General features: G+C 39.5%; 1 protein-coding gene and 1 long non-coding RNA gene across 4 annotated transcripts; one reads left to right on the plus strand and one right to left on the minus strand.

The window, feature by feature from the left end:
- Window positions 1-7: 7 nt before the first annotated feature.
- LOC139554400 (uncharacterized) lies at window positions 8-4,159 on the minus strand. 3 transcript variants are annotated; one of them, XR_011670838.1, is made up of 6 exons: window positions 3,904-4,159; window positions 2,757-2,804; window positions 2,302-2,413; window positions 2,082-2,163; window positions 1,834-1,903; window positions 8-133 (listed from the first exon to the last, which is right to left on the minus strand). It is a non-coding gene; the product is annotated as an uncharacterized lncRNA (long non-coding RNA). The 3 variants fall into 3 exon arrangements; XR_011670836.1 differs by having other exon boundaries at window positions 2,082-2,413; XR_011670837.1 differs by lacking the exon at window positions 2,757-2,804 and having other exon boundaries at window positions 2,082-2,413.
- Window positions 4,160-5,994: 1,835 nt separating this feature from the next.
- LOC139554398 (mitoguardin 1-like) lies at window positions 5,995-13,232 on the plus strand. The gene is made up of 8 exons (XM_071367146.1): window positions 5,995-6,107; window positions 11,684-11,733; window positions 11,855-11,924; window positions 12,015-12,101; window positions 12,195-12,293; window positions 12,416-12,496; window positions 12,607-12,711; window positions 12,897-13,232. The coding sequence occupies exons 2-8, from the start codon at window positions 11,699-11,701 to the stop codon at window positions 13,026-13,028; spliced, it is 609 nt and encodes a 202-aa protein (XP_071223247.1). The 5' UTR covers window positions 5,995-6,107; window positions 11,684-11,698; the 3' UTR covers window positions 13,029-13,232.
- Window positions 13,233-13,433: the final 201 nt, after the last annotated feature.

Here is a 13,433-nt window from a genome sequence, read left to right on the forward strand (position 1 = left end):
GTGTTTGGAGGATACCCTCCGTCTGTGCAGGGACACTGACTGTTTGGAGGATACCCTCCCTCTGTGACGGGTTGAGGCCTGATGCTCGGGGGATCTCCTCCCTCTGCACAGCAACTTCGGCTGCTGTGATGATCTGCAGGTATAATATAGAGAATATAGTCATTCCCTAAAAAATCAACCACTTGGAATCTATAACATCATTGACACATACACTGAGTGTATTAAACATTAAGAACACCTTCTCTTTCCGTGACATAGACTAATCAGGTGAAAGCTATAATCCCTTATTGATGTTAATTGTTAAATCTTCTTCTCAGTGTAGATGAAGGGGAGGAGGCAGGTTAAAGATAGATTTTTAGACAATTGAGACATGGATTGTGTATGTGTGTCATTCAGAGGGTGAATGGGCAAGACCAAAGATTTAAGTCCCTTTGAACAGAGTATGGTAGTAGGTGCCAGGCGCACCGGTTTGTGTCAAGAACTGCCATGCTGTTGGGTTTTTCCCGCTCAACAGTTTCCCCTGAGTATCAACAATGGTCCACCACCAAGGGGGATGGCAACTCAATAGGAAGCTGTTCTTAATGATTTGTTCACTCAGTGTAGATCAATCCCTAGCATATACTTTCATTTGTATGTGTACGATACTGTAAATACACAAATTATATTAATGTTATCTACAATATATTATAATACCGTAAGCCTCCCTGCTGCAGGGGCATTTCCTCCTACATTTTTGAGCTGATTTTCTTCACTTTAGCAATATTTTGTATCTTTGTTATATTTCACATTTATTGTGTTTGGAATGGCACTGTTACCACAGGAGATGATGCTATCATAAAGTATTTGATGTAAGTATGTAGGATAATTACCCATAATGCTCACTGACTGAACATTCAAAATTACCATGGCAATTATTGACGCATTAACATGCCATCGGAAACTTGGAACCTCAGAGTTAAAATGAATGTAAGTTATCAGTGTAGATCTTCCTACTGGTTGATTCTGATACTTCACAAGTGGGAAACTTGAAATCATCATTCCATAACGAGTTCGCGAGTCAGAAATGTCAGAATTTCCTAGTTCCGACTTGAAGGGCCTTCTATAATGTAGGGCCGGTCAGTAACCAAATAATTTTACTGTGCCCAATCGCACACAGACTTTTATGGTCACACAAGTTGCCACCGGTGGATTCAAAATGAGTAGCCTAACAATTATTTACATGGCCCCAGGTACATTTGAAACCAAATTATTTTTCTGTGAGAAATCAATAATAGTTGCACACATAGAGTAACAGTGAGCAATTGACAGTGAGCAATGAGCAAGATAAGTATAGACGGGAAGTAGACAATAGCTTATTATTAGTGTAAATAAATTGTATTTCTATGGTTTCAGTCCTCAAAGATTGAATTGCATTGAATTGAATTAATCAGATCCAATGATTTACTGCCCGTAGGGTGGGGTACCGCTAGTCATCATTATTATAATCACCATCTCAATCATTATCACCATACCATCACAGACTTATTCTTCTGTATCTGAGACTCATCTGACACTACCTTAGACAAGGCAGTCTGCAACTCAATACACTGCCCCTGCATGGTGTTCAGCGTCCCCTGCATGTGGTTAATCGAATGCTTAACATCGTTCAGCAGGATCTGAATCTCAAGCCTGCAAGAAATCAGGTGGTTCAACATACTGAGATGACGAGAGGCTTCAGACCATGCCCATTGGACCATCTTTAGGATTCTTTCTCACTTAACACCAATCTTATTAGGAATGTAACTTTGTACAGAAGATGTTACTATAGTGTTATTTAGAGTAAAAAAAGTGTACTTTGTCAGGCGCCAAAAGGATGACGGGATGTCTCCCTGCTCCAGTGAGCTCTGCTGGCAGGTCTTGCTCACTGTTGGAGGAACAGGAGCCAAATTAGAGGAAACATATCTATGGTTGTTCAGCAATGAAACATTCATGGAATAATGGGGATTGTCCTTCCCTGTGAAAAGAATAACAGCTGGGGTTTACTTTCTCACTTTTAGATAATGTAATACAATCTTTAAACCCATCAGAAGTGTAGTGCTTACCTCCATTAAAATATTGGTCCATGTTATTTATGGCTGCATTGTCCCAATGTTGACCACTAGTTCCAACTTGTGATGAGAGGGTCTTGATGAAACGATCAAGTCAACATTTTGTTAGACATTTCAGAGATAGCATTAACAATTGTACATGAGACAGTGCTTCCAGATATTGAGGTATCTTCCTTCTGAGATATGTAAAAAAAAATATGGTGTGTGTACTCACATGAAAGGTATCCATGATTCTAGATTAAGCCAATCGTGTACGTGATTACCATCCTATGGGTCAGCAATGGAATGATTGTTACACAGCTTTCAGGCAACTTTATGTCTTGGGCCTGGATGAATCATTGAAATGCAAGTAATGTTGTGAATTTGTGATTCATAATTGCCATTATAATTTTGAATATTCCATCAAAGTTATTTGTTTTGACAGTCAAAACAACTCAATTTTACGATGAATCACTTGAATTTAGTAACTTGAGTTGACGGAAGTAGCAACTTTATATTCTGACCTAAACACTGACTTGTGCATTGCCTAATGCATAATCTATGTATGTTATTGGCCATTGGACTGCTCAGCCAAAACAACAAACTTTTACGATGAATCACTTGACTGGAGTAATTTAAGTTCGGGACTAAAACATTAAAAGTAGGCTATAGCTTGACGCATATCCTTACCTTGGACAAGCGTATCCAAAAGGCCTATCCAGTCGTGCGTGAAGATACCTTTAGGTAGATAAAAGCGCGGTACGGTTTGAGACACGCTCGGGATTGTGAATCTGTAACACTGCTATAAAAGCACGTTTTCATTTATAATTTACACTGTAGAATGACCTGTAAGCCAATCAGAATCTAGTTTTAAACAATACCGTGAGTTCCATGGAACGTCACAAACATATTAGGCCACTTGCGTCACAGATTACAGTCACTGAACATGGGTTTAATAGCTATATTGGCTATATGTACAGTATATGCACATCGTATTGAATTGAAATTACATTTACTGCACCACTGTAATTATGTAGCCTAATCCTATGAGGATCATATGTAAAATGTCAGAATCATGGCACATGAAAACATAATTAAATTGACTGCAGATTATAAAATTCACTGTGACACAATATCAATGTAATTCCAATTAAATTACGTTGAACCAACGTTGAATAAACATTGAATTGATGTATGTACCCAGTGGGAAGTGATCAATTCGAAATGATTGAATACATACAGTACTACAAAGAAAGATATACAAAAATTGCTTCGAAAAGCTCGAAAAACTCTAATTTCCCTGGGGCAACCAAACGTAAAATGTATGTACGGATTACTGTACATCGTTTTGGATGAAAGCGTCTGCTTTCAAATCTCTGACTCACACATATGTACAATCTCGCAATGTTTATTTCTGGCCCTTTCACGTTTGCGGGATTTTGTGAAGTAAATGATGAGCAGGAGAGCTCCATGAAATCAGTGATATGGTAAAGATTGCGACATGAGAGGATGTAACATTTCTATCTGAGGAACAATTTTGGGGTTTTCTCACAAAGTTTATAGTTTTAGACTGCAGTTGCAATTTGTTTTTTTTTTTTCACAAAAAATGATATCTAACCATACAATGAATAATTTTGTAATTAATCAAACCTTTGACATATATTTTTGACTATTTCCAACGAACAAGCTAGCTATCGAAAAGTGTCCGCGTGTGTAGTTAAATTAGCCTGCTAACGTCTTCATATCTAGTAGCATGTAATCAGGACATGACCAAACTGTTGCTGAGATAATGGATGTTGAAACTTCCAAGGAGAAAAGAGGCATTGTTGAAACTCACTCATATGCTTGCGGTGTAAAAAAGGGGGGTGAATGCGATTCATACCCGAATACCCCAACCAAGGAGCAACTTCCATTTGACAAAGAAGCTCTGAATCGTCTGTGGCCGATAATTGAGAGAGCAAGGAAGGAAGGGAAAAGGGCATACTTTGCGGGAGCTAAGGCTTTTGTTAATGGAAGGGAAATTCACGCTGTCGCCTAGTTTGTTGACTGCTGGACTTGTCAAGTGAGTTGTGCAGGACTGAGTTTTATTTGCTAATTTGATAAAACTAGATATTTATTGAGGAAAGAGCATTGTTTGTGTGAGCCAAACTTTTTTTATATATATATATTTTTTTATGGCAGGGAAATTCGCACTGACACTTAATGTTAGCTTGATGGCTATTCGTTTTTACCAATCTATGGTACAATGTTATTTACAATTGTATAAATATATATAATTTAGATCAACCACTTACGTGGTGCAAAGGTATGTTTTTATTTGCAACTAGTAAGACCTTTTCTTTTTATGAGAACCCGATTCATGTGAACGTATACAAGTTTAATATTCTTCATATAGTCACTTTGATAGTAAATGTCCATTTCTGTTTTTTTCTATTAATGCCAGGGGAATCTGTCATTTTTTGAAAAGGAGATCTTTATTTTTGTATTGTAAGGGTAAGAGTGCCGACTTATTTCATTCAAGAAACTCATGCCTGTTGCACAGATACTGCGTTTTGGAAGTGTCAATGGTGATGATATGAATGACATTTGGTTTTCATTTGGTACTAATCGGTCAGCAGGTGTCCCTATTTTAAAAGGCAACTTTAAGGCTCATATATTGAGTCATGAAGCAGATAATACAGGGAGATGGATTATACTATTGGTAGATGTAAGTAGTTTTGGGGGGTATCTGTACTTTACTATTTATAGTTTTGACAACTTTTACTTTACTACATTTCTAAGGAAAATAATTTACTTTTTACTCCATACATTTTCCCTGACACCCAAAAGGAATTGTTACATTTTGAATGGCTAGCAAGCAGGAAAATTATCGGTTGGATGTACTGCCAAATTCTCTAAAATGAAGTTGGAAGCGACTTATGGTAGAGAAATGAACATTCAATTCTCTGGCAGCAGCTCTGGTTGACATTCCTGCAGTCCGCATACCAATTGCACAATCCCTCAGAACTTCAGACGTCTGTGGCATTGTGTTGTGACAAATATGCACATTTTAGTGGCCTTTTGTCCCCAGCAAAAGGTGCACCTGTGTAATGATCATGCTAGTTAATCAGTTTCTTGATATGGTGCACCTTTCAATGTGGATAGATTATCTTGGCAATGGAGAAATGCTCACATTTTAATTTTTTTTGGCGTACAGAACATTTCCCGGGACCTTTAACTTCAGCTCATGAAACATGGGACCAACCTTTTACATGTTGCGTTTTTTTGTTCAGTATAGTTTATTACAAATATAGCCGTATACAGTCCTCCAGATATCTGTTGACAAGGACATACATCACTGTGTATTTGTTACACTGTACATACAAAAATGGCCAAACATTTTTTTGTTTGTTGCCATTTTCCATTGTTACTAACTTGTACTGGTTAAAAGTATGATTAAAGAAGAAGAAAAACGTGTATTTTTTGCAAACCATGTTTAGTACTTCTAAAAGAGACAATGACAAATTCATGGTTCAACTAGATATTATAGTCATCAAAAGGGTAGAATTTTAGCATTGATATACTTATGATACAGTACTTTACAGCTTTGATTGGTCACAGAATATATGACATGAAGGGGTGATGTAATTATCTGAATTACTGTAGATTTGAATAGTTTAGTTAATCAAAAGTGAAGTATGGTTATAGGTCCAATGGGTGTTGTTCATATACCACTCTGACTAAAAATCAATATATTAGATACATACTATTTATCAGCATATTGACAGATTATTGCTATCAACTGCTGGTTGCAAGTTATTTTACCCTGTTTGTTTCTTTTGGAACAATGGCAATTAAGTTGATTAGAAAATAATAGATAGATGGGCTACCACTGGTGTCACAGGCATCACAGGTCTTGACCACCATGTTGCGATGCTTCTTTAGGATCACGTTGTTGTTGTCAGCGTAGAAGAGTACAGAGATGGGACTGAGCTTGGTGGTTGTGCAGCACGCTTTGGGAACCTCATCCGGCTTCAGAAGGTGAACCTGCCATTGAAAACGGTAAATCAGACTCATTCATACATGCACTTTCATATAGTCAATGATAATATCCTGTTATAAAAGAGATATGGGTTATTTAAGCAGTAAGGCCCAAGGAAGGGTGGTATATTAGCCATATACCACAAACCTCAGAGGTGCCTTATTGCTATTAGAACACCTACTCATTCAAGGGTTTTTCTTTATTTTTGGTATTTATTTAACCAGGAAGGGCTCATTGAGATTTAAAATCTCCTTTTCAAGAGCGTCCTGGCCAAGATAGGCAGCACCAAGTCATTACAAAAATTACAGACAAACAACATGAAAAACTACAAGTAATCTAGTAGAAACCATTGAATCCACAAGAGTAACAAAAATCAAAAACAGCAAATTAAACACATTGACAGGTCAGGGAATCAGTCTCAAGATCATTCATCAGTGATTTAAAAATACCAATCGGGACAAGTTCTTCCAGTTTAAAAGTATTTTGTAAGGTGTTCCAAGACGATGGCGCAGAGTACATACAAGACCTTTTACCAAATTCAGTTCGGACATTTGGAACAGTTAGCAGGATAAAGTCCAGCGAACGAAGAGAGTACCCACCACATTTCTGAACAATAAAAATGCCCAAATAAAATGGTAGTAAACCCAAAATGGCTTAATAAATCAAAGTATACCAGTGACTGAGCCTACGAGTGACTAGAGAAGGTCAGCCAACCCTGGTATACAAAGTGCAGTGGTGCGTAAGGGTTTTGCAGTTTAAAAAAAATCTCAAAGTGCCATGGTAAAGGGTATCAATTGATCTCAAACACTGAGCGGAAGCATTCATATATAAAATATCCCCATAGTCTAGTAAAGGCATAAATATAGCTGATACTAGCCTCCTTCTGGATTCAAAAGAAAAACAGGCCTTATTCCTAAAATAAATTCCCAATTTCAGCTTAATTTTTTTTGTAAGTTGTTGAATATGCAATTTAAAAGATAGGCCGTCATCAATTAAAATTCCAAGATATTTATATGAGGTTACAACCTCAATCTCCTTGCCCTGACAGGTAGTAATAGGTGAAAGGTTCAGAGGTCTATTTCTTGCTTTAGAAAACACCATTAGTTTAGTTTTGTCAGTATTGAGGATAAGCTTCAATTGACACAAGTTATGTTGAACAGTATAAAAAGCCGTTTGCAAGTTTTGGAAAGCTTTTGTAGGAGACGAGGCACAACAGTAAATAACAGTATCATCAGCATAAAAATGAAGTTGCGCATTTTGGACATTTTTGTCTAAATCATTTATATGAATAGTGAATAAGCGAGGACCAAGTCCAGAGCCTTGGGGCACACCATTAAAGACAGACAATTTAACAGACAAAAGCCCATTAAATTGAGTGCACTGAGTTCTATCAGACAGATAGTTAGCAAACCATGCAACTGCATGCTCTGAAAGACCTACACTCGACAATCTCTGCCTTAGTATAGCATGATCAACTGTATCAAAAGCCTTAGAGAGATCAATAAAAAGTGAGACACAGTGCTGTTTTTTGTGAAGGGCTTCAGTGATATCATTTAGAACCTTCATGGCTGCTGTAATTGTGCTATGCTTCTTCCTGAAGCCCGATTGGTACATTGATAAAATAGAGTTAGTAAATAAAAACTCTTTTAGCTGTTCACTCCCAAGGGTTTCAAGTATTTTCACCAGGGGTGACAGCTTTAAGATTGGCCTATACTTATTTAAAAGAGTTGGATCTCCCCCTTTTAAAAGTGGTAGGACAAATGCTGATTTCCAGATTTTCGGAATATCATTACATTCCAGGGTTAGATTGAACCGATATGTAAGTGGTTCAGCTATGAAATCAGCTGCCAGATTTAAAAAGCAGGGATCCAAAAGATCAGGACCTGCAGGCTTTCTCTGATCTAAGGATTTTAGGGCTTTATGTACAACCTGTACTGAGAATGGCAAAAAGCTAAAAGTTTGACCAGCTCTCACTGGTTCATCCACATAGGTTTGTATAAAGAGACAGAGGACACTGGTTCATCCACACAGGGTTGTACAGAGACAGAGGACACTGAATCAAACAGCCTACCAGATGATACAAAGTGCTCATTGAAACAATTCAGCATTTCAGTTTTGTCATATACAGCAAGAGAGTCTTTCAAAACACATGACGGTAATTCATTAACATTACTGTTACCAGACATAGACTTAATAGCCTTCCAAAACTTTCTAGGGTCATCCAGGTTATCAGTGGTAACAGACATAAGGACTTATCCTTCCTGAGAAGAAAATAACACTTGTTTCGTAACTGCATAAAAAGAAGCCAATCAGCATCAGAACATGATTTCCTTGCTTTAGCCCAGGCTAGATTACGGTCGTGAATAATACAAGACAACTCAGAAGAAAACCATGGATTATCCCGCCCTTTAACCCTGAACCTGCTGAATGGGGCATGTCCATATCAAAACATTTCATATATTTGAGATTTTTCAAATAGCCACCCTTTGCCTTGATGACAGCTTTGCACACTCTTGGCATTCTCTTAACCAACTTCACCTGGAATGCTTTTCCAACAGTCTTGAAGGAGTTCACACATATGCTGAGCACTTGTTGGCTGTTTTTCCTTTACTCTGCGGTCCTACTCATCTCAAAACATCTCAATTTGGTTGAGGTCGGGGGATTGTGGAGGCCAGGTTATCTAATGCAGCACTCCGTCACTCTCCTTCTTGATAAAATAGCCCTTACACAGCCTGGAGGTGTGTTGGGTCATTGTCCTGTTGAAAAACAAATTAATTATCCTGAGTGGCGCAGTGGTCTAAGGCAAGCTGTGCAGTTAAAGATCCTGGTTGGAGTCCAGGCTCTGTCGCAGCCGGCCGCGACCGGGAGACCCATGGGGCGGCAACACAATTGGCCCAGCGTCGTCCGGGTTAGGGGAGGGTTTGGCCGGCAGGGATGTTCTTGTCCCATCGAGCTCTAGCGACTCCTGTGGCGAGCCGGGCGCAATGCACACTGACAGGGTTGCCAGGTGTATGGTGCTTCCTCCGACCCATTGGTGCGCCTGGCTTCCGGGTTAAGCAGGCATTGTGTCAAGAAGCAGTGCGGCTTGGCTGGGTTGTGTTTTGGAGGACGCACGGCTCTCGACCTTCGCCTCTCCCGAGTCCATACGGGAGTTGCAGCGATGAGACAAGACTGTAACTACCAATTGGATACCACGAAAAAGGTGTAAAAGTAACACATTTTTTATTTTTTTATAATAATTTATTAAAACAAATGATAGTCCCACTAAACCCAAACCAGATGGGATGACGTGTAGCTGCAGAATGCTGTTGTAGCCATGCTGGTTAAGTGTGAATTCTAAATAAATCACAGACAGTGTCAAGAGCAAAGCATCCACACACCATAACACCTCCTCCTCCTCCATGCTTTATGGTAGGAAATACACATGCAGAGATCATCTGTTCACCCACACCGCATCTCACAAAGACATGGCAGTTGGAACCAAAAATCTCCTAATTTGGGCTCCAGACCAAAGGACAAATTGATTGTGTTTCATGGCCCAAGTAAGTCTCTTCTTCTTATTAATAGTGGTTTCTTTGCAGCAATTCAACTATAAAGGCTTGATTCACACAGTCTCCTCTGAACAGTTGATGTTGAGATGTGTCAGTTACTTGAACTCTGTGAAGCATTTATTTGTGCAGCAATATCTGAGGCTGGTAACTCTAATGAACTTATCCTCTGCAGCAGAGGTAACTCTGGGTCTTCCATTGCTGTGGTGGTCCTCATGAGAGCCAGTTTCATCATAGTGCTTGATTGTTTTTGCAACTACACTTGAAATATTCCATATTGACTGACCTTCATGTCATAAAGTAATGATTTCTCTTTGCTTATTTGAGCTGTTCTTGCCATAATATGGACTTGGTATTTTGCCAAATAGGGCTATCTTCTGTATACCCCCCCACCTTGTCACAACACAATTGATTGTGTCAAACGCATTAAAAAGGAAAGAAATTCCACTTTTAAGAAGGCACACCTGTTAATTGAAATGCATTCCAGGTGACTTTCTCATGAAGCTGGTTGAGAGAATGCCAAGAGTGTGCAAAGCTGTCATCAAGGCAAAGGGTGGCTACTTTGAAGAATCTAAAATATATTTGGTTTTGTTTAACACTTTTTTGGTTACTACATGATTCCATATGTGTTATTTAATTGTTTTGATGTCTTCACTATTTTTCTAAAATGTAGAAAATAGTAAAAATAAAGAAAAACCCTTGAATGAGTAGGTGTTCTAAAACTTTTGACCGGTAGTGTAGAGCCTTCAGTGCTTTTTTTCCGTGGGCTGTGGCCCCCCCTTGTCTGAATTTGGTCAATATGTCCTCCAAAAGACTTTATAGCCCACTGTGGCAAAGACTATACTTTCAGGAGTTAAACAACACAATAAAAAATCACCTTGTTTGTCTCATTCTTCCAATCTAGCTAGTGACTTTATAAAACACAATATTTGGTATTTGTATTTATATTATACCAACGATATAGGAAAGCATCTGGTAGCAAAATAGCCAAAAACATAAAATTAGTAATTCATTCAAGGTTATCAATAGAACATTGTCAGAAAATAATAATCTTAACCCAATGTCTCTACCAAAATGGTTGAAAAGTTACCGACGATTTACTCTGAGATTTAACCTCACAACACCAAATATGGAACACATACAACCAAGTGCGGTGCAGTCTAAACTAGTAATGGTCACAGCAAATGATCATTATTATTTCATCAACACTGTCAAGTACAAGTATATTAATGTTATAATATTGTTGAGAACAAGCTAATGATTTATTCTATGTAATTTCTAATGACATAAGGCAAAGAAAACGATGTTTGGACATGAATTTCGTAGCTCCCTCTTGAATTGACCCTTTTTCTCTCTACATTGTATAGCAAGTAAGTGACTATATAAAAATAATATATGTCATTCATCAGACACTTTTATCCAAAGCGACTTACAATAAAACCTGCTGTCGTTTATGTATGGGTGGTGACGGGATTCGAACCCACTACCCTGGCTTTGCAAGCGTCATGCTCTATCATGGTCATGGGTGCACCTCAGCCACGCTCAAGGTCCTAAACGATATCTTAACCGCCATCGATAAGAAACAATACTGTGCAGCCGTATTCATTGACCTGGCCAAGGCTTTTGACTCTGTCAATCACCACATCCTTACCGACAGACTCAACAGCCTTGGTTTCTCAAATGATTGCCTCGCCTGGTTCATTAACTACTTCTCCGATAGAGTTCAGTGTGTAAAATCGGCTTCCTGTAGCCCGGGCCCCTGGCAGTCTCTATGGGGGTGCCATAGGGTTCAATTCTTGGGCCGACTCTTCTCTGTATACATCAATGATGTCGCTCTTGCTGCTGGTGAGTCTCTGATCCACCTCTACGCAGATGACACCATTCTGTATACTTCTGGCCCTTCTTTGGACACTGTGTTAACTACCCTCCAGACGAGCTTCAATGCCATACAACTCTCCTTCCGTGGCCTTCGATTGCTCTTAAATACAAGTAAAACTAAATGTATGCTCATTGGTCACTGATTTTGAATGCTTGTTTTGTTGTCGTAGGGTTGGGAGGAGGACATGCTGCCTGAGGAGAGGGAGGTTCCTCTGGTAAAGTGAGTTCCTCTAAATGTCTGTGTAGTCTGGGCTTGTCAGATGCTGAAGGATAGTGGTCATAATGCTGCTATCCCCCATTGACTCTAATGGTTGACATGCTCCAATCCCTCCCTTTCACAGCCTCTACCTTACCACCAAGAGAGTGGAGGACATCGCCCTGAGGCTCGTCTCCCTGCGCCAGGCCTTCACTGTGAGTGGACACACTTTTCTTTTTCTCTCTGTGACTTCTTGTTCTCTCCTAGAGGAAGATGTCTCACCCTAACTCTTCCCTCTCCCCTAGACCCTGCTTGGTTCCACCCTGAGCAGGAACCATCTGTTTGTGGCGGGAAAGGTCCTCCTGGGCGCACTGGTTCAGGCCAACCACATGGTAACTCATTAACGCATTCTCTTTCAAGGGAAAGAGAGCGCCCCTGAGGTGAAATGTGTTCTGCTCACTAAGATGCTCTTTTCTTTGTCATAGGACGAGGCCAAGTTCATCCGTACTTATAACGACTTTGTGGACTACCTGAGTGACCCCTCCAAGCGGAATGACATTGAGAGGGAGCTGGCTGAGGCAAAGGTGAGTTCATTAACTCTTTCAAGTCTCACTGAGTTCTTCCACATGCATGTCTTTTATACATCACAGTAGCTGATCTATATGAAATCATTCCTATTTTCTCCAAACGTGTTTTCTTGTCCTAGATCCATCATGTGAACATGATAGATGTCCTCTTTGAGCTGGTGCTGTTTGGGATGATGACAGCTCAGAAGTCCCTGATGGTGGTAAGTAGCATCTCACTGGTACATGTTTTGATATCTCTCTATTAGCAGTTTCACTTAAATTCCTCTTCTCTTCTATTCTCTCCTCTTTTCTCCTCCTTTGTTTCCTTTAGCACGCCGGTGGGTTTGTGGAGCATCTGTACGCTCTCCTGTACTCCTTCCTGCCCACTGCTGCCAACATGGAGCCAGAGGCTGACAGATACCTGCTGCTGCTCAATGTAAGAGTCAAGAGGTTACTTCCTGTTTACTTACATATTCTTAGTGTACTTCCTTTTTACTTCCTTATTCATGGTTAACCAGGTTCCAATGTCATTTTAGGGGGAGTATTTCTAATTGTCTCTCTCCTCTTGATAAGCTAGTAACTCAGAGCCATTTTCTATGTGTTGTGTGGTGTTCTCTTCAGGGCGGGCTGATGGCTCTGCTAGATGACATGTTTGGCCAGCAGCTGGCCTGGTACTTTAACCCAGAGTCTCTGGTCACGGAGCTCTCCAGCCTCCTGGAGTACCACTTGGAGAACATCATGGCCAGAATGTAGTCCTACTCCAGGGACCATACTCCTTTCTCCTTCTCTCTCTCTTTTGAAGGAATTGAGGACTTGAAGTGCTTTGTTGAACCCTGATTAGTTAACACCCATTAATTTAATGTATTCTCTTGTTTTCTCTCCCCACAGGATTCTTGTGACACTTTGCCACCCAAGAGGGATCTAGACACCAATGCACTATATTACTTTGCACTGAATTTGAAATGTTTAAATAAAATAAGTTGTAGTTCAAAAACATTTTTGTTTCTGTCTTTTCATCTATTTCATTTTATGACCATTTCCTCTTCCTAGAGGTATAATGCTAATATTAGATTATTACATGAACAATGATGCTTTATTATCTGCATATGGAAATAAAAAACAATGTTAAGTTGATTTACAGATACTACAGGCCCACAC

The sequence above is a fragment of the Salvelinus alpinus genome, chromosome 26, assembly GCF_045679555.1.
Source record: "Salvelinus alpinus chromosome 26, SLU_Salpinus.1, whole genome shotgun sequence".
NCBI lineage: Eukaryota > Metazoa > Chordata > Actinopteri > Salmoniformes > Salmonidae > Salvelinus > Salvelinus alpinus.

Bases quoted from the DNA above. Each gene is read 5' to 3' on its own strand.
- LOC139554398 (XM_071367146.1), top strand. From the start codon at position 11,699: ATGCTGCCTGAGGAGAGGGAGGTTCCTCTGGTAAA. The intron at 11,925-12,014 runs GTGAGTGGACAC...CCTCTCCCCTAG, and splicing joins CCCTGCGCCAGGCCTTCACT to ACCCTGCTTGGTTCCACCCT. The intron at 12,497-12,606 runs GTAAGTAGCATC...TGTTTCCTTTAG, and splicing joins CTCAGAAGTCCCTGATGGTG to CACGCCGGTGGGTTTGTGGA.